The sequence below is a fragment of the Curcuma longa genome, chromosome 11 (genome assembly GCF_044706935.1).
Source record: "Curcuma longa cultivar G26 ecotype Majalengka, Jawa Barat chromosome 11, ITB_CL_G26_1.1, whole genome shotgun sequence".
NCBI classification, from domain to species: Eukaryota; Viridiplantae; Streptophyta; class Magnoliopsida; order Zingiberales; family Zingiberaceae; genus Curcuma; species Curcuma longa.
Window position 1 is genome coordinate 15,964,214 of NC_133871.1, and position 25,612 is coordinate 15,989,825.

At 37.6% G+C, this 25,612-nt stretch overlaps 5 protein-coding genes and 1 pseudogene across 9 annotated transcripts; 4 read left to right on the forward strand and 2 right to left on the reverse strand.

Moving 5' to 3' along the window:
• Positions 1-308: 308 nt before the first annotated feature.
• Positions 309-2,765, forward strand: LOC141838372 (large ribosomal subunit protein eL19y-like). Its single transcript, XM_074725821.1, has 5 exons — positions 309-477; positions 1,383-1,505; positions 1,597-1,910; positions 2,395-2,441; positions 2,530-2,765. Exons 1-5 carry the CDS (start codon positions 366-368, stop codon positions 2,552-2,554), a joined length of 621 nt encoding a protein of 206 aa, XP_074581922.1. The 5' UTR covers positions 309-365; the 3' UTR covers positions 2,555-2,765.
• Positions 2,766-3,022: 257 nt separating this feature from the next.
• On the reverse strand, positions 3,023-7,614 carry LOC141838371 (uncharacterized; annotated as a pseudogene).
• A 1,131-nt stretch (positions 7,615-8,745) lies between these two features.
• Positions 8,746-12,050, forward strand: LOC141839302 (proteasome subunit beta type-7-B-like). Its single transcript, XM_074727022.1, has 9 exons — positions 8,746-8,818; positions 9,302-9,446; positions 10,412-10,553; positions 10,701-10,797; positions 10,889-10,958; positions 11,050-11,154; positions 11,426-11,524; positions 11,612-11,702; positions 11,806-12,050. Exons 2-9 carry the CDS (start codon positions 9,303-9,305, stop codon positions 11,877-11,879), a joined length of 822 nt encoding a protein of 273 aa, XP_074583123.1. The 5' UTR covers positions 8,746-8,818; position 9,302; the 3' UTR covers positions 11,880-12,050.
• A 1,121-nt stretch (positions 12,051-13,171) lies between these two features.
• LOC141840047 (translationally-controlled tumor protein homolog) lies at positions 13,172-15,567 on the forward strand. Its single transcript, XM_074727926.1, has 5 exons — positions 13,172-13,288; positions 14,545-14,618; positions 14,729-14,854; positions 14,932-15,089; positions 15,242-15,567. Exons 1-5 carry the CDS (start codon positions 13,261-13,263, stop codon positions 15,357-15,359), a joined length of 504 nt encoding a protein of 167 aa, XP_074584027.1. The 5' UTR covers positions 13,172-13,260; the 3' UTR covers positions 15,360-15,567.
• A 371-nt stretch (positions 15,568-15,938) lies between these two features.
• On the reverse strand, positions 15,939-17,929 carry LOC141840902 (uncharacterized). Of its 5 annotated transcripts, none has more exons than XM_074728994.1 (7): positions 17,830-17,929; positions 17,664-17,696; positions 17,529-17,582; positions 17,360-17,413; positions 16,654-16,707; positions 16,504-16,575; positions 15,939-16,300 (listed from the first exon to the last, which is right to left on the reverse strand). In XM_074728994.1, the coding sequence occupies exons 1-7, from the start codon at positions 17,899-17,901 to the stop codon at positions 16,157-16,159; spliced, it is 483 nt and encodes a 160-aa protein (XP_074585095.1). In that variant the 5' UTR covers positions 17,902-17,929; the 3' UTR covers positions 15,939-16,156. The 5 variants fall into 5 exon arrangements, with proteins under 5 accessions (XP_074585095.1, XP_074585094.1, XP_074585093.1 ...); XM_074728993.1 differs by having other exon boundaries at positions 17,664-17,699; XM_074728992.1 differs by having other exon boundaries at positions 17,664-17,705.
• A 329-nt stretch (positions 17,930-18,258) lies between these two features.
• Positions 18,259-24,503, forward strand: LOC141839734 (tubulin gamma-2 chain). Its single transcript, XM_074727552.1, has 11 exons — positions 18,259-18,506; positions 18,944-19,144; positions 20,074-20,185; positions 21,101-21,501; positions 22,546-22,599; positions 22,682-22,786; positions 23,179-23,253; positions 23,467-23,511; positions 23,825-23,953; positions 24,099-24,203; positions 24,295-24,503. Exons 1-11 carry the CDS (start codon positions 18,378-18,380, stop codon positions 24,346-24,348), a joined length of 1,410 nt encoding a protein of 469 aa, XP_074583653.1. The 5' UTR covers positions 18,259-18,377; the 3' UTR covers positions 24,349-24,503.
• The last annotated feature ends 1,109 nt before the right edge of the window (positions 24,504-25,612 follow it).

Sequence of the window (25,612 nt, forward strand, 5' to 3'; positions counted from 1 at the left end):
TTGTACCATCCAATTTGAAAATAAAAAATAGAATAAAATTAAATAAAAAATGAAAGCCCAATACTAATTTTCAAAGTATTAGACATTAAGCTAAAATGAGTAGTTTTAGATTCAACTTAGCTTGTCACTAGTCCAAGTTGGAAGCGATTATTAGCACCGGTTCGGCCGGCCCAACCAATTATTAGCCCACCGGGCCGTTCGGCCCGTCGTTCTTCGAGAAGTGATATTCCACTTTTGCCATTGAGAACCCTAACATCGCATAGAGGACCCGTGTACCGACTACAAATAGCCATCCATTTCGCCACCGCCGTGCTTCTTTGCATTTGCTCATCTCAACGGGAGAGGAAAGGCAAGGGGGGAGAGGGATGGTCTCGCTCAAGCTCCAGAAGCGGCTCTCCGCGAGCGTCCTCAAGTGCGGAAGGGGGAAGGTTTGGCTCGATCCCAATGAGGTCAACGAGATCTCCATGGCCAATTCCCGTGAGGATTTCTACTCTAGACTCACTTGATTGATTTTCTGTTTAATCTTGATTAACTTGTCAGATAGTTTTTAATCGAGTTTGACTGCTTTTGGCTTTGCCAGTGGATCTCGCTAGTGTTTTTTTTTCTAATTTGGTTGTGGCCTCCGTTTCCGGAGCCTATGGGTTCAGTTATTATTGTTTTTTTTTTCTTCCAGATTTCTTCGCGTTGGTATGGTGTGTAGTAAGTGATGTAACTTGGAAAATTCTTTCGAATCTGTTTTCAATCCCATTGAATATTCATTTGCTTATTGTGACTGATCATAGTTAAAATTGATCCTACCCTGATTTTTTGTCGTTGATTTTGAAACTGATCTCCTTTATTATGGTTTTATTTCTTTTTTTTTTTAACTTTTTTATTCAGTTTTGCATCTCCTATGGTCCTTTGCAAGTTGCTGTTGTGTGAGCTTTGGCATGTTTAAGGTGCATCGTCACTTGTCAATAGACTGATGTTTTGCTGTGCACTGGAGTAGACTAGTAGGAGACAAGAAGGATGGGAATAAGGCTCGATGTGTGCAGATGTTAGAGGCACTCTATGTTTATGTGCCACGAGAGAAACATGCTTTTCATATTCCTTCCCATTCTTCCTGTGGTTGCCTTTGATAATTGACTTGTTATTTTTGGAAATTTCCAAGTTGATATTGGTGTGTAATTTTTGAAGGAATAACTGTGTCAAACATTTAGATCAAACACCTATGTTGGATACTTTATACTCAAGTCGGGTAACATTGGGCTTCTTTGATGCATTTTCACTCAATAAATAAACTTGACCACTATTTCTGACCATGCTATGCAGACATTCTAAACCTCTAGTGCCATTCTTACCTGTCCAAATGTCCTATAACGAGTTGACGGTTTTTACTTCAGGCCAAAACATTAGAAAGCTTGTAAAGGATGGCTTTATCATCAGGAAGCCAACCAAAATTCACTCACGATCTCGTGCAAGGAGGGCCTTGGAGGCAAAGAGAAAAGGACGACATTCAGGATATGGTAAAACTATGTATTGTAGATCATGATATTCTGGCAATAATAGCCAAGTATACTTAACTAGCTTGCCATATATAATTTTTCCTTGTTACAGGTAAGCGTAGGGGTACAAGAGAAGCTAGGCTTCCCACAAAGGTCCTTTGGATGCGTAGGATGAGAGTTCTGAGACGGTTACTGCGTAAGTATCGCGAATCCAAAAAGATCGACAAGCACATGTACCACGACATGTACATGAAAGTCAAGGGTAATGTCTTCAAGAACAAGCGAGTGCTCATGGAAACTATTCACAAATCCAAAGCTGAAAAGGCCAGAGAGAAGACTTTGTCAGACCAGTTTGAAGCTAAGCGTGCCAAAAGCAAGGCCAGCAGAGAGAGGAAAATCGCAAGGAGGGAGGAGCGCCTTGCACAGGTACCTTAGATTTGCTTTCCTCTCTCCCTTTGCAACTTAATTTTTGTATTTTTTTGTTTTCAAATACTTTCCACCTTATCATTGTTGATTGTTGATTTTATTCTGTTCATTATGGTCTTCCTCTCCTGTTACTTTTGTTGATAATTTGCCATCATGATGATATCTTTTGACAGCGGCATTATTTTGCTTGACATATATTATTGCTGTAAGATTTGTTGTCACTTGTGCTGAAGACTATTGGCTTCCAATTCACTATGGCAAAATGTCACATCTGTTTCATTTCTTTTAAGTTTTCTGCTCGGTGATTCAATTTGAAATTTGTAGGTTTAGGAAAGGCAATTTGCAACCTAGAGAAACAAACATGGTTGTGACGCGAGCCTAATAATAGTTGTTTTCTATTTTTGCCTCCTGTGAACTCTAGTATTTCTGAGCACGGATTTCAGTCTGTTGTTTCTTACTGTTCTATATTGGTCTCGAAAAACAGGGTCCTGGAGAAAGAGTTGCTCCTGCTGCACCGGCCACCCAGACTGAGTAGGGCATCTGTCTCTATTCTTCGTCGATGAATAAGAAGCTAACCCAGATATGTCCATAAGCTTATCGATTGTTGTTTTCCATGCAGGGCTCCTAAGAAAGCTAAGAAGTAGAGTACAAGTGGTGTAGAACGGGAAGGGGGTGATACTCACTTCCAAGAATATGATTTCAGACAGTGAGACTTTGGAAGAACTGCTAAAACTTGTCATTTCACATTACTTTGTTTCCGAATTCATGTTTCGTTGTGGAGTCAAAAACATTGTGTTTTTAAGTGCGGTTGGATTTTTGATATTTATGAATTGGTTCAGAATGCTGTCGAAGCTATCGTATGCTTGTTCCGATTGATCAGAGATATTTTCATTCTCACACCTGGTGACCTATAAGTTTACAAGAGATACGATATACACTTTTTACTCTGATGACCGTTAACATTTTATCAAAGCAGTCTGGCAATGATTGATATAGGTCGTCAAAGTTGTATCAACCTTCTGCTAATTTAGAAAAGTTTTTACATTTTATCGATAACAATAACCTTTTAATAGTGTTTATAATGAAGATAAAAGATGAAGATGGAAATTAAAGCTAAGATCATATAAAGTACCTATTGTACATTGATAAAAGGCTCAATCTACATAACACACTCTAGAACTAGTGCGCCAACAAACAAAATTAACTGAGCAAAATTACTGCAAGGTTTTCAAAACCATTGTGCTTTCCTCTGGTTTTTATTTGCCTCATAACAGATTCTATCGGGCAATAGAGAAGGCACATGATTCTCGAACAAGAACTATCAAGACTGAATACAAGCAAAACTGGTCCTTGATGTAATTCTAACACTTAAAAAAGCACAGTTCAAATGCCCTTTGAATTCTCTTCGGAGGGAGAAATCATTTGATAGAGTTGAGAGAAAGGCTTGGCGTAATGAAGCAGCACCATGGTCACTGAGATTACCAGCAAAACCACCAACAATCTGTCAGGAATATCCATCAAGAGTTTCTCCAACATCAGTGCCTTCTCCCTGATCGTTGCCATCAATTGATGCTGCATTTCATCTTTTGTGATTTTGCGTTCTTCTTCCTTTTCTTCTGCCTTATTTGCATGAACCATGTTATCTAGGATGTTCTCTCTTTCTGCAATGCTTTCTTGTAGCTTTTCTTCTGCCTTTTTTACATGCACCTTCACCTTTACTTCCCCAGAGGGTTTTAAGTAGTCACTTGAGACTTTTGACTCCACTTCGTGCAGTAAAATCTTTCCTTGTTCCACTACCTCCGCCGGTGAGATCGCAGCTTCATTTGATTCTGCAGAAGAAACTGGAGTACTATCAGAGCCCTCATCTCTCATTTGAGCTTCTTCTTCAGGAAACGACTCTGGCTCTTCCTTTGCATTGTCCATTTTCTCTACTTGCTTCACCTTCGAATAGTCTTCAGTGCTGAATTGAGAATCAGCTGTATGTGTTCGAGTTTGATTATTGTTGGATCCTTCTTCTTCTTCAGCAAATGACGCAGGCTGAGCCTTTTCATTGATTTCTTCTGTTTCCTTCGTGGTAGAAACTTCTTCTGTGCTGACTTCAGAATGAATTATGTGAGGTTGAGTTTGATTGTTGTAGGTTCCATCATCCTCTCCTTCAACAGATGACTCTGGCTCTTTCTTTTCTTCAATTGCTTCTTCATCTTCAACTTTTTCTTCTTCTTTAGGAGATGTCTTGGGTTCTTTCTCATCTTCAATCTCTTCCTCATCTTCTTCTCCTTCTGGAGATTCCTCTGCCTCTTTCTTTTCTTCAATCTTTTCTTCGTTTCCTTCAGGAGATGCCTCGGTCTCTTCCTTTTCTTCAACGTGTTCTTCAACTTTTGCTAGATCATGTTCATTTAGGACATGCTCAGTTTGTTGTTCGATTGATAATGCTTTCACCCCTTCCTTTTCAGCAAGCTCTGACCCTGAAATCTGCTCAGTTTGATGCTGGTTCACCTTGTCATCAGATTGAACTATCAAAATCTCATGTTCTTTCTGTTGCTTGTGTTCATCTATGACTTGCGAAGTTTGAGTTTGATTGTCGTTGGATTCTTCTTCTTCTTCAGCACATGACGCAGGTTGAGCCTTCTCATCGGTTTCTTCTATTTTCTTCCGTGGTAGAAAATTCTTCTGTAATGACTTCAGAATGAATTATGTGAGGTTGAGTTTGATTGCTGTAAGTTCCATCATCCTCTCTTTTAACAGATGACCCTGGCACTTTCTTTTCTTCAATTGCTTCTTCATCTTCAGCTTTTTCTTCTCCTTCACGAGATGTCTCAGTCTCTTTCTTATCTTCCATCTCTTCGTGCTCCTTTTCTTCTGGAAACACCTCTGCCTCTTTCTTTTCTTCAATTTCTTCTCCTTCCGCTTCAGGAGATGCCTTGGGCTCTTTCTCGTCTTCAATCTCTTCCTCATCTTTTTCTCCTTCTGGAGATTCCTCTGTCTCTTTTTCAATCTTTTCTTCGTTTCCTTCAGGAGATGCCTCAGTCTCTTCCTTTTCTTCAATGTGTTCTTCAATTTTTTCTATACCATGTTCATTTAAGACATCCTCAATTTGTTGTCCAACTGATAATGCTTTCATCTCCTTTAATGCAAAAGGCTCTGATTCGATCATATGCAATCGAGGCTCCTTTGGTTCTTGTTCTTCATTAACCAAAGCAAGCTCTGGCTCTGAAATCTGCTCAGTTTGGTACTGCTTCACCTTGTCTTCGGATTCAACTGTCAAAATCTCATGTTCTTTTTGTTGCTGGTGTTCTTCAAGTTCACTTGGCGATGCTTCCACGTTTTGTTCAACTATTTCCTTGAAGGTTAAAGGCTCCACTGGTCTCGACACATTGGATTTGCACTCAGCCATCTCGAACTGAGACTCCTTTGATTCTGCCAAAAATGGTAAAAAATTTTCATCTCTGTCGTGAACATTCTCACATCCTTGTTTGCTGATTTCAACGTCAGTCGATTGGTTTGCTTTGTTTGTGTTAGATTGCTCATCATTTGACTCTGCATCATCAACATGTGGTTGCTTTAATGAGGGTTCATCTTCTTTCTCTCCGTTGCCCCAAGCAGGAATAGACTCCTTCAGCTCTGTTTCATTATGGTTCACGCTATCTTTATCTTCTTCTTCACGGGCTAAACAAATCTTGGCTGTATTTACAAGTTCCTCAGTTTGCTGCTGGTTCATACCTAACTCCGATTCTTTATCATCTTCCTTATCGATCATTCCATGTTCAGGTTCACCAAGTGAGGCTTGTTTATCAATTTCTTTCTTTCCTATTCCATTCTGCAATCGCAAATCTGTTTTCCCCCAATTTTTCTCATCGAGTTGTTGCCAGCCCAACTCTCTGCCATTTCCAAGTTCTTCAACACCATCACAAGTAACAGCTTCAAATGAACTGCTCTTTGGTTTCGCAGAAACACAATCGTCCTCCTATATGACAAAATTCCAAATTAATACAACACTTCTTTTACTGCAACTTTCTTTATTGTTCTTCTTGAAATAAAGTTTTCTACTAAATCAAGAACACACTGTTGGGTTGCAAGGGTGCAAACATAGTCCCACATCTAAAACACATGGGAAAGATCATGGGTTTAAAGGGATGAAAAGTATCTCCATTGGCATGAGGCCTTTTGGGGAGAGCCCAAGAACAAAACCATGAGGGCTTAGGCCCAAAGTGGACAATATCATGTCATTGTGGAGATGTAGATACATCCTTTAGACCCTACAATTGGTATCAGATCTAACCATGTGCTTTGAACCTTAAAAACAAAGGAAGTGGGTGCTCCCGTGTCTGAATCAAGAGGACCAGACACCAGGTGAAAGTCCTAGTAGGTCGGGTGGACCGAGGGGCAAAAAGTCCTAGTTGCGGCTAGGTGAAAGTCCTAGTAGGTCGGGTGGACCGAGGGGCAAAAAGTCCTAGTTGCGGCTAGGTGAAAAAGTCCTGGTGGATCGAGGATTTAGGGGGGCCTGTGGTCCTTTGTTTGAGGGGGGGATTGTTGGGTTGCAAGGGTGCAAACATAGTCCCACATCTAAAGCACATGGAAAAGATCATGGGATTAAAAGGATGGAAAGTATCTCCATTGGAATGAGGCCTTTTGGGGAGAGTCCAAGAGCAAAGCCATGAGGGCTTAGGCCCAAAGTGGACAATATCATGCTATTGTGGAGATACAGACATCCTTTTGGACCCAACAATTGGTATCAGAGCGAGGCCGCTCTTCACCGGACTAACCGCCGGATGAGCCATGATCCGAATCTAACCATGTGGGTTGAACCTTAAACAAAGGAAGTAGGGGAGGCTCGGACCATGAGGGACATGGCAGCCGGACCATGAGGGACATGGCAGCCGGACCATGAGGGACATGGCAGCCGGACCATGAGAAATGGTAGGGGAGCTTCCAGTGGTCCTTTGTTTGAGGGGGGGATTGTTGGGTTGCAAGGGTGCAAACATAGTCCCACATCTAAAACACATGGGAAAGATCATGGGTTTAAAGGGATGAAAAGTATCTCCATTGGCATGAGGCCTTTTGGGAGAGCCCAAGAACAAAACCATGAGGGCTTAGGCCCAAAGTGGACAATATCATGTCATTGTGGAGATGTAGATACATCCTTTAGACCCTACACACACAATTCACGAAAGAACAATTACCTGGATACCGGCAGATCCATCGATTCTGCTCTCGCCCAATCTGCAGGGAAAAAGAGCTAGAAATCGTAAGCAAGCAATCACACAGGAGAAGTCCCTAAAAAATCCACATGCCAAAAACATGATGAACTCACTTATCGTTGCCGTTCAAGCCCTCAGCTTTCTCTTTCTTACTCGCCGGCGTCCGCTTGGCCTGCGCCCTGCGAGCGACGATGGTGACTCCGGCAGCGACGGCAGCGGTGACGAGGAGTCCGCCGAGGACGAGGATCCCTCCCGCTCCCTTCACCTCCACCGTCGACCTTTCCAAAGGCCTCCTCCTCGCTTCCCCCGGCTGCCTCCCCTTCTCCTCGCTGGGCTTCTCGCCTCGGTGCTGCTGCGCCGGCGGCACCACCAAAGAAGCGACCTTTGCTGCGATCTGCTCCATCTCGATCGCAGTCAGCGGGCAGGAGGAGCACTCTCTACTGCAAATCCACCGCTCCCGCAACCTGGCAAATTAAATGCACTCGAGAGCAGTTGGGTGGCGGAGATGTAAAGAAAGAAGCATCCCGCTCGTGGTCGTATCAGGACCCATCCGACCCGCCAACGGCGGAGGGCTCAAGGCGTCGGACTCGTTCTTCGCGGGAGAGCTGTGGGGTCGGTTTGGCCTCCACGCGGTGGTCTTGGGCGACTCGATTGGTCGAGAGACTCGTTGGGTTTCCTTCCGCGCAGCGAGGGGCGTCGTAGAATCACCAACCATTCTTGCATGAGAATCGCGATGGGATGCCACGGACGGCGTGGTCGTTCCGGCGCCCATTTGTTAATTTTCTGTCAACACGTACACGTCAGCTGGAAAGTTGACGAAGGCAGTGAGCATGTCTTTCTGCAAACTGCAATATCAAATATATAATTTGTTTGCATTTGCCACAAGTAAAGGTATGAGAAATGATATGCTGTACGATGGGTATTTACGTGATCCCTGTGTGACACTTTTGACTCTCAGCCACTATCGTCACAGCTGCTTTGCCGTCCGGCCACTGCCACCCGCTGGACCGAGCCCGGTCGACGCGCCACTCGTCGGCGCGCACACCGAATTCCGGTCGGATTGTACCGAAATCCGACCGAATTCGATCGGAAACTGTCGAACCAGTGCGCAGGCCACTGTGGGCCAAATCGCGGCCGGATACCGATCGAGGAAGGACCGCCGGCGTCGCTTGTTGAATGCGGCGATTTCTGATCGAATTCGGTCAGATTCCGGCCACAATCAGCCGGACTCCGGCGCGGTCGGCGCGCCGGTGAGTGGCGCGTCGATCGGGCTCGGTTCAGCGACCGGCGGTGGGCGGACGACGAAGCGGCAGCGGCGGGTATAGCGACGGGTCGGGCGCTCACGACACTATGCATTCCCACTTTTGAATGGTCCAATCTTCACGATCACGTGTAATGGACGGTAATCCCACTGTCGCGCACGGGCGCGTATGAAGTCGGCACGCAGCATAGCATTTTCGCTTAGTATTACGTTTCACTTTATTTTATTTTAAAAAAAATCAAAATTTGTAAATTATTTCGGCCATTTGCTGTTGGGCCATCCGATTCCTCCCGGGCCGTTCCGGTCGGGTTCCCTTCGTTGAAACCCATTAAGTTGCCTTGTTTTCCAAGAAAAACCTGTTATCTGCTTGCTAGGGGAAGCCTTCGCAGTTTAGAGCCGCGATCGCGTCGTGATCCCAAAGCAAGTGCGAGAGTGGGAGATCGAGAAGGGTAGTTCCTCTCTCTCTCTCTTTCGTTTTATGTTTACATGTATGCAAAAATATGCTTTGCATTCTCTCATCGCATCGTATTTCGGCTGTTCTTCGTTGTGAATGTCACAAATATGATCGATTGGCATAACAACTTGTTTTTTCTTCTCCAGTCAAACCTAGATAAATAAAGAGGGTTCGGACTGTTCTAAAATGTTTGTTTTAGGGTTTTGTTTTGAGATTTATTTTTGAGTTACCCCGCTCTGCGACAGATCCGATATTAATTGGACGCATAAACAATCATTAGTTTTCCCTAACTGATTTACTAAGTCAGCTGTCAATTCAAAGTTCTTTCGGAGATTAACTTTGGTATGAAAATTTGTGAATATTTTCCTATTGTCTTTCAATATTATCTATCTCTGCTAGTTGGTTGGTTTCATCGGCTTGTAACAGAACATAATTTCCAATGTGGTTTTTCTTTATTTGTATTTTGGTTCCTATCCAGAATGGCTAAAGCTTCTGTGGATGCTCGAACAAAAGGTGGCTTTAGTTTTGATTTGTGTCAAAGAAATGAAATGCTGCTGAAAAAAGGCATTCAACTACCAAAGTTTAGAAAAACTGGAACTACCATTGTTGGCTTGGTTTTTCAGGTGCATATGTTTTGACTTGTTATGGTTGCTTGTTGCATAAATAATTTTGTCTTTTAAATTTATTTTGCAGATGAAGTAATATAGTTCGTTATTCAACTCAAGTTTTTGGCATGTATTGCTTGATCTTTTATTGGAATATTATGAACACAGTTGTTTTATTTATATGCTCGAATCAATTTCCTAAGAATTCTACAATTGACATACTCTCTTGTATCTTTATATTTGTTGAAGTGGACAACTGAAGTATAATTTTGATATGGACATCTGACTTGTCTTCAGTAGATCTTTTCGTTTTCAATTATTCCCTTGGCCTTTTTAAATTTGTAAATACATCCAATTTGAAAGCATGTATTTCATCTTCTGAAGCCATGCAAAAGCTCAGTAACAATACATGCTTCTTGTATCAAGGCATGTTTCAGGGATTTTAGTTGATTTTAAAAATTGTGTGAGGCTATAGTAGACTATGTTCTATATTTTTGAAAGCTCTTAAATGACCCAGTAGTATTACATATTTTAAAGTGTTTTTGAGCTCATGAAAAAGAATCAGGGAATATTAAAAAAAACATAATTATGTGAATAATTTTGGAGGTCCTTGTGGATGTTGGGCATCTTTCAAACATGAACTATGGTCTTCAACTGCTTTTGGCATCCAGAATCCAACTGAGGATTTTTTTTCTCTGTTTTTACGATCTCAGTGAGATTTAACTTGGTGTTTTTGCTTAACTATGATTGATTGCTTCTACATGTGATCTTTTTTTTTAAAAAAAAATCTATTTGCTCAAATTTATGGTTTACTAACTATATTAATTAATATATTAAAGCCTAGGATTTTACAAGCTTGGCTCATGCCCTCTCTTCTCAAAGAATGATAAGAGTTTCTTAGGAAGGCTTGCACAGGATAGATGCATGCTTTTGTTTATTTTATGTAAATAGAAGGTTTAATGGTTTTTTGACCTATATTTCAGGATGGTGTCATTCTTGGAGCTGATACTAGGGCGACTGAAGGGCCTATTGTTGCAGATAAGAATTGTGAAAAAATTCATTACATTGCACCAAATATTTATTGCTGTGGAGCAGGAACTGCTGCTGATACAGAGGCAGTAACAGGTTGGGGTTCCAATTATTCATTTGACCTCGACAGCAGCTTTCTTTTACTTTCTGTTTTATAAAGACTTAATCAAAACCTTTTTATTGTTTGTGCTATAACTTGCTGCCAATTTACACAAAGTGTACTGTATCTATTTGCATCTCCAGATATGATTAGCTCTCAGTTGCAGCTTCATCGCTATGCAACTGGTCGGGAATCAAGAGTTGTTACTGCACTTACGCTTCTTAAATCACACCTTTTCAGGTTCATTATCAACACGACATGCCTAATAGGATTTCTCTCCTATGTTTCTTAGTAATAACAAGCTATCTTAATGTGAATTCTTGTTTTACAGTTACCAAGGTCATGTTAGTGCTGCGCTGGTTCTTGGTGGAGTTGATGTTACTGGACCTCATCTTCACACGGTGAGTGCAGTATCTCCAGATAATGTTAACTGTTCTTATTTTATGATATATCCTAGTCTTCTGCAACTTCTGATGCCATGACACAATGTAGGTGTACCCTCATGGTTCAACTGACACCCTGCCTTTTGCAACAATGGGCTCTGGTTCTCTTGCTGCAATGGCAGTCTTTGAATCAAAATTCAGAGAAGGTCTTACTGTAAGTAAACAATATGGGATATCTGTTGTATGTATTTTGCACTACTGTTGTTGCATAGTTTTGACTTTTGATCATCTAGTGTTGATTTTATGAAATGGGAGTGCTATTTTAATATTTAATGGCTTCAAATAAACATAGTTAATAAAGGGTTAATCACTAAATTTAGCAAAGACTTTTTTGATAATGACATTGAAGAACAAAGAAGACTGTAATCATGGTTTGCTGCCAGTTTGACGCTGGAGTTCTTACATACCTACCTTTTTTGGTGCAGAAAGATGAAGGAATAAAGCTAGTATGTGAAGCAATATGCTCTGGCATATTTAATGATTTAGGCAGCGGAAGCAACGTTGATGTTTGTGTAATAACCAAGGTATCACTCATCACTAGAATTTTCATACAAAAGATTCCATTTTTGTTGCCCTGGTTAATGCAATATTTCACCTTTCTCTCTCATCAGGGGCAAATTGACTACTTGAGGAATCATCAGTTGCCAAACCCCAGGACCTATACCAGTTCAAGAGGCTATAACTTCACGAAGGGTCACACCGGTATGTTTTTAGAATCCAAATAGATCTCCAGGAGCTGAAAACTAAACCGAATTCTTCTTCCCTGCATACTTTTCCTTTGATGATCATGTTCATGCTATTGCAGAGGTACTGACTACCAAAGTCATCCCATTGAAGTCCAAGACGCAAGATGCTGAGGTTGACGCGATGGAGGAATGATTGCTGTGTCCCCATGTACTAAAAATGGACATGATAGTGGTTGTGTGCTCACTATGAGGTTTTCTTGTTATGATGCCTCTTGGTGAGCAACTTCAATTTGTTGTTCTATTGCACTTATTTTCGAAACACAACAAACGTTTTACTGGAATTTATGTAGCAGCTGTTGATCTATTGAAGCTTTACGCATCTCGAAGGGAAAACAGGCAAACAGCAGTGTAGGTATTGATGAAGTTAGTCTGAAGTTTAGCAACACAATTCGATATCAGGTGGCAAATAAAACACATTTGCTATTCACTAATCGCACTACAAAGACTCCATTTAAAACCATTATTATTGAAAAAAAAGTTATTTTGGATACGCCAAATACATTAATTTTAAATAATAAATATGTTTATAAATTACATTATTATGAAATTATAAGATTGAAAATGTATTTATTTATTTAATATAAAATAAGAATAAAAGATAAATGAGTAGACGATGATCCTATATTTTTTTTAAAAATTGACATATATTAACGATCAAATCATAAATAATACAACTGTCTTATAAATTATATATAGATTAGGTTGTGAAATATCAATTTTTAATTAAACTTTTCTATTCATATAAAATAAAAATAGTTAAATTTAATCTTTTTAAATGTAATCTATTTTTAAAATAATATATATTGTTATTCTATTTGGCAAACTAAGTCAGTTTGATTGGGCACATCGGTGGAGTCAATGTTAATGAGTGGTTAGCTGATTGGGAAAGGTAGATTCGTTGTTATTGGCTATAAAGATTGTGCAATTTAGATACATCGAATAAAATATTCTATTCTTACAAAAATTATTATTTATTTACTTAAAAAATCAAACATCCGAACGATTTCTATATTTTATTTATAAATTAAAATAAGAAATACTTAATTCTTTTTTATTTTATCTTTGTAGTTATTTTTGAACAAAATGCATATTTTTAGAGAATAAAATAATTTAGATTGCAGTTTTTGGAATAAAATAATAGAATCATAAACTGACCCCAACTAAAATAACCAGATCGAGATGTGTTTATTAGTGATGAAGTGATTGAAATTTCTTACCTCTTCTTTTTGTCTGATTTCAAAATTTTCCTTTCTTTTTAGCAATTTTAATCTCACGCCTCATTTTAAATAATTTTAATTAAGAAATTTATTTGTTTATGGAATGTTTCAATTAATTAAGTAATTAATTTTAGGGCTCAGCACATAATTTACCAAATCGCCGTTCGCGGAGTGCGCCCAAACCTCTATAAATTGAAGGGTAGCCCCCTCAGGGTTTTCCATCTCGCCTTGTCGGTCTTTGCTGCTGTTGCTGTTTTCTATCTGCCGCTAGGGCTTGATCGACTGCTGTCAGGCATCATGTTGGTGTACCAGGATCTGCTCACTGGTATTCTTGATCGATGTGTTTTTTTTCTTGATTGATCATACTATGTGCAAGATAGATCCAAGATCTGATATAAAAATCGTCTTTAGGGTTTTAGTGCTATATCTGAAAATTCTCCTGTTTTCCCTTATCTTTTCTGACAATTTTGTGCTGTTCTGCCTGTTGCTTTTGCTGGACTATAGATCTGTAAACTGTTACTGAGATCAAAATTTGATTTTGTTTGTGCTTCGGGGCGTATAAAGCATTGAGAAGGGAAAAAATAACGTTTATGTTAGTACAAGAAACATGTAACTGAAGTCTCGTTGTTATGAGACGGAGCAATTGTTACCTACGATAATCTTGCGAAAAGCTTGAACGGGAGATAATTGATCTCTGAGACACAGTAATACTTATTAAGTTCAGAATCATGGGTTCTTTTAATGCTAGGAGGTATCTTAGACTCTTACGGGAGATTTCTTTTTCTTTTTGCTGATTTCTTGTTACTTCGATTTTGAATTATATCCTTAGATTAAAAACTGTAAATTTGAAATTGGTAAGTTGCTTTATGGAAGTATCTCAACAATTTTTTTTTTTATCGTTTCCACCTAGATAACTTTTTTGTACAATCCTGAATGTTTTGGTTGGATAAGGTTCAAATGTTGGTGGTTTTCTCAGTCTCTCGTTGTGTCATGTCTATGTTTGCTTGCCAAATCCATAAATCGATTGGATTTATAGTGGGACTGTTGCACAACATCAGTCAATTAGGCAGTCTATCAATCAGCCTGTGGTCTCTCTGATCATATTTCATTCACCTTGATGTTCCCATTATGTCCTTTTCTCTATTGACTATTATACTTTTATCTCTGATGTTTGATTTCTAGATCCTAATGCTTCATTCATCATAAAAACTACCTCGTTTCAATCATATCCATGGCCTATAACTTATAGGATTTGCAAGTTTGTGGGTGATTATTCAAAAAGATGTTTGACTTAACAATGCCAGATCTTATCATTCTTTTATGTGTTTCCTCATAATTTTGATATATTTATTTAATACTAGTAATTTCAAATCAATCCTTTTGGTTCCTTGCATCTTTGCTTATGGGTATCTTTTTATGTTAGCACTAAATGGTTTAGTTTATCACTTTCAGTTGTCTTCACAATTTGTTTTTATTTATATATTTAATTTGTGCTAGAATCAATTATGTCTCATGTATATGTTCCGCACATATAGATCAACTTTTGTTTGCCAAGTCTGATTGTCTATTATGTTCTTCTAGGTGACGAACTGTTGTCTGACTCATTTCCTTACAAGGAAATTGAAAATGGGATGCTTTGGGAGGTTGAGGGCAAGGTAATTCATAGCATATGTATTCTATACCAACTCTGGTGCTCTCTCCTGTTATTCATAGCATATAATGTTAATTTTAAATATATTCTAATTAGATAATGCCTGATTTGCAGTGGGTAGTCAAAGGAGCTGTTGATGTAGATATTGGTGCAAATCCTTCCGCAGAAGGTGAAGAAGATGAAGGTGTTGACGATACCGCTGTTAAAGTGGTTGATATAGTGGACACCTTCAGACTTCAGGTCAATAATTTTTTTTTCAATCATAAAGATTTGTTTAATTTTGAATGGTAAACTGTAACTATTATTATGAATAACAGGAACAACCTTCTTTTGATAAAAAGCAATTCGTGACCTTTATCAAGCGCTATATTAAGCTGCTAACACCTAAATTGGATGAGGAAAAGCAAGAGTTGTTCAAGAAACATATTGAAGGAGCAACCAAGTTTTTGCTTTCAAAGCTCAAAGATCTGCAATTGTAAGGATTAAATTTGTTTCTTCAAAATTTTCTTCGTTTGACAATTTTAATGCATGTTAACTTTAATTTCTTTTCCTTACTTTTTTAGTACAATATTAGTGGAAAACTGGAAATATCTGCGCATGTTAATCCTAAATTTTTCTCTTTGACAGTTTTGTGGGTGAGAGCATGCATGACGACGGAAGCCTTGTCTTTGCATACTACAAGGATGGTGCAACTGATCCAACATTTTTATATTTCTCCTACGGATTGAAGGAGATTAAGTGCTAGAGAATGCCGCATGCACCAAAGATGTTTTTAATTTTGATTGAGTAATCATTCCTTCTGTCTTGAAAAACACAAGTTTTTATATGTTGCTTTTTTTTTACTGTTTCAAATGTGGTTCTGAAATGGTTCATACATTGTAATATATATACTTTTTTACTTATGATCCACTCTTTTCTTTGGCAATTGATAATACTGCATCAAATTGGCTAAATACATGATTCTTGTCATAGATTCTCATGGTTTGCTCTTAAAGTTGATAGATATAGTTAATTTTCAGTTTAGTATTTTGTGTCTCCATGTCATAAGGTCTAGAGTTACTTTTATATATGCAAAAATTTCAAGAAACCTTGAGATTGATTTTATTATTTTACGGTGGTTTTACTGTTTTTCTTTTGTGGGACATTTAGATAAATACTTTAAAGATATTTAGAAGTAGCTTTAGAGAATTTATGAAGAAGGCTACGATTTAAAATGATATTAAAAGAGCAAAAATTTTCCCCCATCGAATATCTACATAATTTGACCTGTAATATTCAGCTATTACTCGGTAAACTATGGCAAACCAATCATTGCCCCAGAACGTTAAACTGCCAAACAACATTTATCAAACACAAGATGCGAGGAAGAAAGTACAGGAAAACAAAACATTTGAAGGATAACAACATTCCTGTTGTGGATTAAAAAAAAAACAGTTTCTCTCATACACAACAATCTTTTTCCATTTAGAGTTGATAAAACTTCACTTCATCCCTTGCAATTGCAAATGCTTATAGCAACTCCGAAGTCTCATCTATGATGCATCATTTTCCTTCAGGCAGATTGCCCGCAGCATCATCTGAAGGTTTGATTTCCTTGGAACCATCTTGTGACGAATCTTTGGGTTTCTCCTTGCCATCCTTGCCATTCCCATCACTTATGGCTTGACTTTCAGCATCTTCGTTCAACTGTACAAGAAGTGTTAACATTGTTAATTATGCATCCATACAGTGTCACCATTCAAGATAGCTAAATACTTCTTTGATGCTCAATGAATTCAATTGAGGAACCAGTTTCCATGATTTTGGGAAATGTAACACTATAGTGCAACTATGCTCCAAAATCCAAACACACACATAGAAAAGACCACTGAAGATATATATTAAGATACCCCTAAATTTTTTAGGCTGGCGGTGACTTCCTCTTGTTGCTTTTGAAGAGTTGTCTTCAAATCTTTGAAGTCCTTTATCAAGTTAGACAAGAAAACTGAGCATTGCATGTGACAAAATAAGAAAATAAATGCAAGATTGTGAAGGCTTACAGATGTCAATGCTTCGACATCAGTATTCAGTCTACTCTTCAGCTCCGATAGCTCCTGCATGAATAATCTCAGAATATAACCATTCAGCAAAATCAATTAGAAATTACCATATTGCATGGGTATGCATAAAATGCAGAGGGCAGCCAACTATCACTTCACTTGTGTACAGTTAAATGGCAATTCATGTCAAAGATGTCAGCGTACCATAATCAAGGTTCATACCAAGTATCTATAGAAACACAAAACTACATATAGTGGACAAATTGGTTGAATATTAGACCGAGATCATTATTAACATTAGGTTAGTGTACACGGGACAGACCATTCACCTAAGAGACACCTTCAATAAAGCATAGGCCTATAGCTAGGAACCTTCAAAAGAAAAAAAAAAACATATGCCCGTAGCTAGAAGAACCAGCTTATCATGTAAGAAGAAATTTCTAAAACAAACTAATGACAATCTCCATAATCTATTCATTCAATTCTAGTTCATAAACCAGTACTCCCTGGTGATTCTAAAAATCCAAGATTTGAATGCTGCAAGAGAATCTGATCCTTAATTATGACACTTGTGTCCCTGACTAAGAAGTTCGGGTACAAAATCAGATTTGCAAGAGCATTTCAAAATCAAACTTGCACGAACATTAAAAGATTTTGGAAAGAGGAAACAAGAGAAATTTCAGCACAATAGGAGATGGGAACTCACATCCTTGTAGGTTTTCACTTGTGTATCTAGCTTCGTTCTCCAGCTTTGCAAATCCTGTAATGAAACTTACATAGAAAGTTCCGAAATTTTTCGCTTTTGCGTCTGATACTAATTCCCTTTAGTCCCTCGGATATTCACAGAAAAAGCTTAAAAGCAACAGAGCACGAACCTGTTTCAGACCTTGAAGCCTTGCCAACAACTCTGACTGTGATTCGTTCAATTCCTGCAAAGTCGGCTACACTTAATCAAACGAATTTAAACCAAAATATTCCGGTGACACCAAAATAGTGTAATATTATCTCACCGCAACTTTAGCAGCGACGGGCTGCAAATCGTCCTGCTTTTTCTTGTCAAAATTTACCTCCCATTTTAAGATCCCATAAGGAAATACAAAGGCACTGACTAAAACGAAGAGATCTGGACGAGGACGGCAGCGAAAGAAGAAGCAAAGCAAAATCCAAAATACTCACAGTGGTCGGCGAGAGTGTAGCGGCGGCGGACACTGGAGGAGATGGAGGCGGAGCAGGATCGGAGTCCGACATTGTAGTTCGTGTGCTAGGGTTTGGTCTCTCGAGTCAGACAACCGCTGCTCCTATTTGAAAACGGGAATCTTTCGAGAGGAAAATATTGGAAAAAAGGAAAACTAAGGGGCAAAATTGAAAATTGCAACGTCGACTTTACCTAGTTTACCATGTGTACCCGCCTTACTAGTGGAAAGACAAAAGGACCCCAAAACCCAACTGTTGAATCCTAACGAGTATAGTCTAAAACTCGAGTTGTGCGGTTCACCTCATTTTAACAAAAAAACCGGTTCGGTTTTTATCCGGTCCAATCTCTAGAGAACCTCAAACCCCTTTTAATCATTTCCCTCGTCTCCTCTTCGATGCCCAACCCCTTTCCGTCCCCATCTCGCATCGCCACCAAGCAGACGGTCGAGTAGCGGCACGAAGCTCGACCGAGAAGAAGAAGCCCTAACCCTATCCCCTTTCTTCGGACGACTTGCTCGCCTCCTGCAGAGATGCCGCGCGAGATCATCACCATCCAGGTCGGGCAATGCGGCAACCAGATCGGCATGGAGTTCTGGAAGCAGCTCTGCCTCGAGCACGGTATCGGCAAGGACGGCCTCCTCGAGGATTTCGCCACTCAGGTTCGTTCTCTGACTCCTTCGAAGATTTCTCCTGAAGACCGCGGCCACTGTAAATCGCAGATCCCTTTGCGCCAAAGTTTTGCTACTTTTACTAATTAATTAGATAGTCAAGGCTTTGATGAATTAGTGGTCCTTGAGTTCTATCTTGAGCGTACACAGTTGCATTTTCCTCTGGAAGTCGGTTGACTTGCCAAAATGTTTGTTTTGCCTTTCTTTTCTTTGACTTACTGGTGTTCCAGAGTTCATTGACTATATTGATTTTGGAATACTAGCCCATTTCTACTATTTATTCTGAAAGTTGACTCAAGCTAAAATTCCAAGTGCGCATTCTATATATTCCTGCACTAACCCTATTGGTGTTCATGGAGTTCTTTTACTGTTTACTATGAGGCATATAATACCTCGAACACGAATGTATATTCTATTACTTGCCACAGGGTGGTGACAGGAAGGATGTGTTCTTCTATCAAGCTGACGATCAACACTATATACCGAGAGCTCTTCTGATGGATTTGGAACCAAGGGTAATTAATGGCATCCAAAATAGTGAATACAGAAATCTTTACAACCACGAAAACATTTTTCTCTCAGACCATGGTGGTGGAGCTGGGAACAACTGGGCTAGTGGTTACCATCAAGTACGTTATGCTTTATTTTTTTATTCACATTCCTTTTCTTATTAAATCAGATATATGGAAGGTGGATACTTAATTGTAACCTTTAACTTATATAAGGTCAGCAGTGTGTCTTGTTTATTTACCAATAGCGCTGCATAAAGAAATTAACAGTTTTAATTGTCAATGAATATAATTTTCATGTTTTGAGGATTTTGACCAAAAGATATATTCACTTTTTAGAAACATATTCGGGTCCATTGGCTCTTTGGTGATGTAACTGTCTACTTTCTTAACCATCTATTTTTACACGGTGGTGTAACCTTTTAGTTTAGAAAATTCCTTGTAAGAATCCTCTCTTAGCATATCCTCCTAGGTTCTGTCACAGTAATTTGGTTTGATGGTTAGTGATGATCCGCTGGTGCCATAGTGAAAACTGTTTCTGTATTTGCTGTATGATTATTAGAGTTAGTTTAGTCCCACCATGATAGTGTAGCCATTCAGAATTATGTTTGTGTCTTATATAAATCATGTGTCAGTAATATCTATCCCATCAGTTCACATGTTGGCTTGGGCCACTCAAATCTGATTGATTTCTTATTAACATGTACAAGGAGAGTGTTAACTGTATAAATGTGTAGAATGTCAGCTTTCCAACAGCTGCTTAGAGTAAGTGTTACTTTTAGGTATTATGTTGGTATCTTTGTATATATTTAATTATTCTCTTTTCCACGAATAATATTACTTTACTACTTTCAGCTAAGGAGGCTGTTTGTTTACTTCTTTCCTTGATCAGGTCTTTTCCTGTAACCAAACATTCTTGGCATAAAATTTAACACGATTTATCACCATGTGGAAGTGACTTTCTTAGTTATTTATTTGCATTATTTTTAATGCTCATACCATTAATTAATGTGACTTAACCTTGATTTGCTGTGACTTGGCCTTTCCAGGGTGAGCAAGTTGTTGATGACATCATGGATATGGTTGACAGAGAAGCTGATGGAAGTGATAGTCTTGAAGGTTTTGTATTATGCCACTCAATTGCTGGAGGAACAGGTTCAGGTATTGGGTCTCTTTCATCACCTTGGTGTCTCTAATTAGATATAAATGATGTTGATATTTCATCGTGATGTAAGTTAACAGATTTTTTTCTTGTCAATTCTGAATTGTCTTTTGAATTTTGTATATGAGCAATAATAGTGAGCATCTTTTTTGATTGTTATCATAGTATTGTATTCTGAAATCCTGCATCTGTCATGCATATTAAAGCTAACACTGTTGTTGAATTGTTTAATTGCTCAATAGGTTGTGCACCAATGCTGATCTTCTTCCTGGTTTACATGGGACTAATCCAAAAGCTTGTATTTCTATGCTTACCATTATTGCATTTTTTTTGCCTTTTTTAGCTAATTACACAATCACACAGAAAAATAATTTCTCTGGATAAGAATGCAGTATAATGTGCGATCAGATCATTGATAATTTTTTCTAACTTGAGAATGTGTTTCTGTGTGATAATAACCAAGAAGGTTCTTGCCCAGGTATGGAGATATTTTCTAGTTTTTTTCTGTTGATGTGGAATCAAATTAGAAATGTGTAAAGAAATTTGTTTATCAGGGGAAACATGAACAATATTATTCTAGGAAAACAATCAGCCTATTGAGTTTGATAGGTTTTATTATAGGAAGTACTTGCCTTCTACCATGTCAACTAAAATAAAATTAATTTTCTTCTTGAAAGTTATATTGTTGCCATGCTTGTCAATAATTGCTCCATATTTCCCTTAACATGTGTGCAAGGAATAATATGCATCTTATTACCACATTAAGTGGTAGATGTGTGGTCCAGGGTTTGTCATCTGCATTAATCATTGTCAGTATATTTGTAGTTTATGTCATGTAGTAACTATCTTGATTCACAATTTCATGCTCGCTAACATTTGTTTTCTTCCTTTTGTGTGATTTGCATGTAGTGCAGGTATGGGTTCGTATCTCTTGGAGACTCTGAATGATCGCTACAGCAAAAAACTTGTCCAGACATATAGTGTATTCCCTAACCAAATGGAAACCAGTGATGTGGTTGTCCAACCCTACAATTCACTTCTGACTTTAAAGAGGTTGACATTGAATGCTGATTGTGTCGTTGTTCTCGATAATACGGCATTGAATAGGATTGCTGTGGAGCGCCTTCACCTAATGAATCCTACTTTTGTTCAAACAAATTCTTTGGTCTCCACAGTCATGTCTGCTAGCACAACTACTCTGCGGTACCCAGGATACATGAACAATGATTTGGTTGGCCTTCTTGCATCCCTGATTCCAACTCCAAGATGCCATTTTCTGATGACAGGATATACACCACTTACTGTGGAACGACAGGTTTGACAATTCCTTTTACAATTCTGCTTGTATATTTTGTGAATTGAATTATGAAGGGTATCATGGTACTAGTCTGCCTAATATATAACTAATATCAATAGAGCCTCAGGTTTTCCAAAGATAGTGAGCTTAATCAAAACCTTTTTGTCCTTGTGTGCTATATCTGCTGAAGCAAGCAGACCAAGAAGGAAGTCTACATCATTAAACATCTATATGCTTATAAGTGGCATTCTAATATTTTTTTATGAGATTGCCTAGTTTCTTGTATTTGATAAAGTGTTCTACGTTCAGTTCAGTTTTCTGTATTTTGTCCAGTTCTGTGCTTTCCTATGGAGTTGATCATCAATTAGATAGGGCAGGAAATCTCAAAAATGAGGAAAAGATTTAGAAATTAGGATACTTCGTCTTCTGTTTGCTACAACAAAAAATTAGCAATTAATAACTTGATTTGTTTTCTTATCTGTCAAGTTGAATTGCATGTTGATGCTTTCTACTACTCACTTGCATCAGTTATAATAGGTGCATCAATTTGTCTTGATTCTTGTCATAATCTTCTTCTGGGATTTCTTGCATGTCAATTTGAGAAAAAAAAAGTCTTGATGCACTTGTTAGGATGTTCTAAATGATTGTTTCACCATCTCTATGCTAAAAGTATAATGATTCATATTTTTTTTGTAATATAGTTCTTGATCTGGACAGATGGATAAGATCATAAAAGGATGGATAAGAACTAAAATAATATAGAAATATGAATATCTCCTTGATGTGCTTGATTTGGGAGGATAATAAATGAGCTACTGGAACCCATTTGATCTGCTCAATTTTTTCATCTACTCTAGTCCATCGGCCCAAGTAAACAACAAGAGGGAGCAAATTTTTAAGAACCTGTTCTATCATCTGTCCACTCACTTATCCGTCCAAAGAATCATATTCTTAGACTTCATGCATTCTAATTCTGCCTCAGACAAATTGCTCCTAGCATTTCCCGTCATTTGTTTCTAGAGATTGGTATGTGAATTTCCTGCTGGCAACTTTTTTTTTCAGGTCAATATGATACGTAAGACTACTGTTCTAGATGTGATGAGGAGACTTTTGCAGGTGAATGGAATCTTCCTTTTACTATTATTTTGTAATGCTTTTTTCTAAATGGATCTACTTCTGACTGATTTCTCCTTGGCAGACTAAAAATATTATGGTGTCATCTTATGCTCGCACAAAAGAAGCTAGCCAAGCTAAGTATATATCCATATTAAACATTATCCAAGGAGATGTGGATCCTACACAGGTAATAGTTTGTTTGGAAACTAGGTTGAGTGTTTTTTCCCTATATCTATGAAGCTAAGTTTTTACTTGTCCATTCGTTAGTTTTTTTAGTCTGTAAATGCATCTGTTACAAAAAATGTCAACAATGATTTTGATACCTAGCAACAGTGAAAAATTATATACACATTACGGTGTCTATGTAGGGCAGGAAAGCACCAGTCAATATGTTTCTTATGGACTAGTAAGAATCCATGGCTATGTGTCTTCAAGTAATATAATGGATCTTTAACTAGCAGCTGTTTGTTGCTCATGACTTATCATTGACATGTTTTTGGGATAATCTGTAATCTGCTTATGAAATAGCTCTTTTTTGGCTTTCTCCTGTTATCTTTATCACTTTGTTCTTTCATCCAGGTACATGAAAGCTTGCAAAGGATACGTGAAAGAAAGCTCGTTAACTTTATTGAGTGGGGCCCAGCTAGCATTCAGGTCAGGTGGATGACATAATTTGTATGGTTTTTTTGATTCAATTTGGTTCAGCCGAGAAAAATGCTCTTTCTCATAGTGGTCAACTACAACTTCCCAATTTACCTCCTCATATATGGTTGTGGGACCAATCATATAGGGTCGTTGGTGTGGTGGATTTCACCTTTTGCTACAATTGATTCAATTTGGTTTGACTTTCATCATGTTGATTTGCAGGTTGCATTGTCTAGAAAATCGCCATACATCCAAACTACTCATCGGGTAAAACTACTTGCTCGTTGCATTCTCTGTAGATAATGAGTTGGCAAGACCAGCATTCCATCTCTTGAAAGTTTATCCTCTTTTGTCTCATATTTTAGATTGATAACTTCTAACACCATCTAGAAGCCTAATCTCTTGTTCTAAAAGCATTTGGAAAGTATATGAAGAAACTGTGAATGAGATCTATTTTGAGAAATGATTGGAATGGTTGTCATGACTAGACTTATACATGTGAAAATTCAATTTGATTTGATATTCCACTCTATGAATGAAGTCCAATTTAACTCTATCAACTTTCTGTAAATTCATTTAGGTAAGTGGTCTAATGCTGGCAAACCATACCAGCATTCGGCATCTTTTCAGCAAATGCCTGGGTCAGTATGAAAAGCTGAGGAAAAAACAGGCTTTCCTTGACAATTATCGAAAGTTTCCAATGTTTGCTGTAAGTCCAAGGGTTCCAAGACTCTACATTTGGATTGAAGTCATAACATCAAAGCCTTTCATGGATTGTGTGTTCATGAAAGTTGAAAAGTTTAAGTATGTCGTTAGCTCGTATCTAATTATACTATTTTGTTTGGCTTTATCAGGATAATGATCTTTCTGAGTTTGATGAATCTCGGGAGATAATAGAAAGCTTGGTCGATGAATACAAGGCATGCGAGTCTCCAGATTACATCAAATGGGGAATGGAGGTAAACATTAAAAAAAATGAATACATATTTCTGCTTATTTAAACCGTTTGTATATTAGAGTACTTTCTTATAATAGCATTATTGTAAGCAGGAAGAAGGCGATGCCAGTATAGCAGCTGCCCTAGATTCAAAACTAGTAGTGTAAATATCAAGTTTGGCTTCCCACTGAAAGCCGCACCTGGGCGCTGTTCTTGCCGATTGCTCGTTGAATGGTTATGATGCAATGTATAATGATGGATTTACATGATGGAAACTGGTAAATTAACCTTGAGAAGCTACAGAACCTGCTTTCTTATTTTATACCTTGCTCCTGCTTCTAAATTACTTTAGTATACCCATCTAAACTCGATCATACCTCAATTGAACACTAGGTTACACTTTAATCTAATTTATGTTTTACAAATTATTGATTTGCTTGTTTTACAAAAATCTATTTTATAAAATTTGTAGTTTAATTTATTCTTATTGCTAGCGTTGCTCATTATTTGTCACTAAGATACACCATGACATTCTTTTATTGTTGTGAACGAGTAAAATCGGCAGTGCAAAAGTAGGCTGAATGTCTCAAAACGATTGTGTTAAAAATAACTGCTTATTTTATTCTTTTTGAAAATTTAAAATAAATGAATATTTCCTTTTATTCACATTTTTTGTTTCCTCAAATAGCTTGGTTTAAATAAATTAAGATTTCTAAAAAGTAAAAGGTGTTTTAGTCTTAAAAATGAAATAGGTCTTATTTAATAGTTTTTAAAATATAAAAGATTTGTTTTGGCATTATCCATTACGAGGATATGCATAAATTATGTCATACAATAAAACCCTAAACAATAATTATTTTTAATGATTTAGATATTCTAATTAAATTAATTTTAGAGGTGGAAATCTTCTCTAATTCTTCTATCGGATGAATTAGAATTTAGAAGTACTCATGGTAATTCGTCTAACAATTGACCGTAAATATTTAATAAAATCATTTATATTCATTTGTATAAAATTAATTAATTAAATAAAATTTAATAATTTATTAAACTAATTGAATATATATATGTTACACATTTATTTGTAAACATTTAATGTAATTTGTTTTTAGAGTTTGAGTTAAAATATAGTATTTAGTATTTAAAATATAATATTTAAATTAAAAAATTATATTAAATACTCACGTGATTATCAAATTAATATATATGTATATACATATATATATATATTAACGAACTGTTTAGGAATAAAATATATATTATCAAATTAATTTATAAATATGAATTTATATTATTTAGCTCGTTGACAAACAAAACTCAAATAACTGTGTAAAAAAATCGAATTAAAAGTTTAATTACATTTAAAAATGAATCAAATTAAAGTTAGTTCGAACCAACAGCTCAAGTTTAAAACAAGTAAGTTGAATTTAA

Excerpts from the sequence above, each read along its gene's own strand:
- LOC141839302 (XM_074727022.1), top strand. The coding sequence starts at position 9,303 with ATGGCTAAAGCTTCTGTGGATGCTCGAACAAAAGGTGGCTTTAGTTTT. Across the intron at positions 11,155-11,425 it reads AATTCAGAGAAGGTCTTACT|AAAGATGAAGGAATAAAGCT; the intron begins GTAAGTAAACAA and ends TTTTTGGTGCAG. Across the intron at positions 11,525-11,611 it reads ATGTTTGTGTAATAACCAAG|GGGCAAATTGACTACTTGAG; the intron begins GTATCACTCATC and ends CTCTCTCATCAG.
- LOC141840047 (XM_074727926.1), top strand. The coding sequence starts at position 13,261 with ATGTTGGTGTACCAGGATCTGCTCACTG. Across the intron at positions 14,855-14,931 it reads TGGACACCTTCAGACTTCAG|GAACAACCTTCTTTTGATAA; the intron begins GTCAATAATTTT and ends TATGAATAACAG. Across the intron at positions 15,090-15,241 it reads AAGCTCAAAGATCTGCAATT|TTTTGTGGGTGAGAGCATGC; the intron begins GTAAGGATTAAA and ends TCTCTTTGACAG.
- LOC141838372 (XM_074725821.1), top strand. The coding sequence starts at position 366 with ATGGTCTCGCTCAAGCTCCAGAAGCGGCTCTCCGCGAGCGTCCTCAAG. Across the intron at positions 1,911-2,394 it reads GGGAGGAGCGCCTTGCACAG|GGTCCTGGAGAAAGAGTTGC; the intron begins GTACCTTAGATT and ends CTCGAAAAACAG. Across the intron at positions 2,442-2,529 it reads GCACCGGCCACCCAGACTGA|GGCTCCTAAGAAAGCTAAGA; the intron begins GTAGGGCATCTG and ends TTTTCCATGCAG.
- LOC141840902 (XM_074728991.1), bottom strand. The coding sequence starts at position 17,901 with ATGTCGGACTCCGATCCTGCTCCGCCTCCATCTCCTCCAGTGTCCGCC. Across the intron at positions 17,414-17,528 it reads GGCTTCAAGGTCTGAAACAG|GATTTGCAAAGCTGGAGAAC; the intron begins GTTCGTGCTCTG and ends GTTTCATTACAG. Across the intron at positions 16,708-17,359 it reads AAGTGAAAACCTACAAGGAT|GAGCTATCGGAGCTGAAGAG; the intron begins GTGAGTTCCCAT and ends TTATTCATGCAG.
- LOC141839734 (XM_074727552.1), top strand. The coding sequence starts at position 18,378 with ATGCCGCGCGAGATCATCACCATCCAGGTCGGGCAATGCGGCAACCAG. Across the intron at positions 18,507-18,943 it reads TCGAGGATTTCGCCACTCAG|GGTGGTGACAGGAAGGATGT; the intron begins GTTCGTTCTCTG and ends TACTTGCCACAG. Across the intron at positions 22,787-23,178 it reads GAGATGTGGATCCTACACAG|GTACATGAAAGCTTGCAAAG; the intron begins GTAATAGTTTGT and ends TCTTTCATCCAG.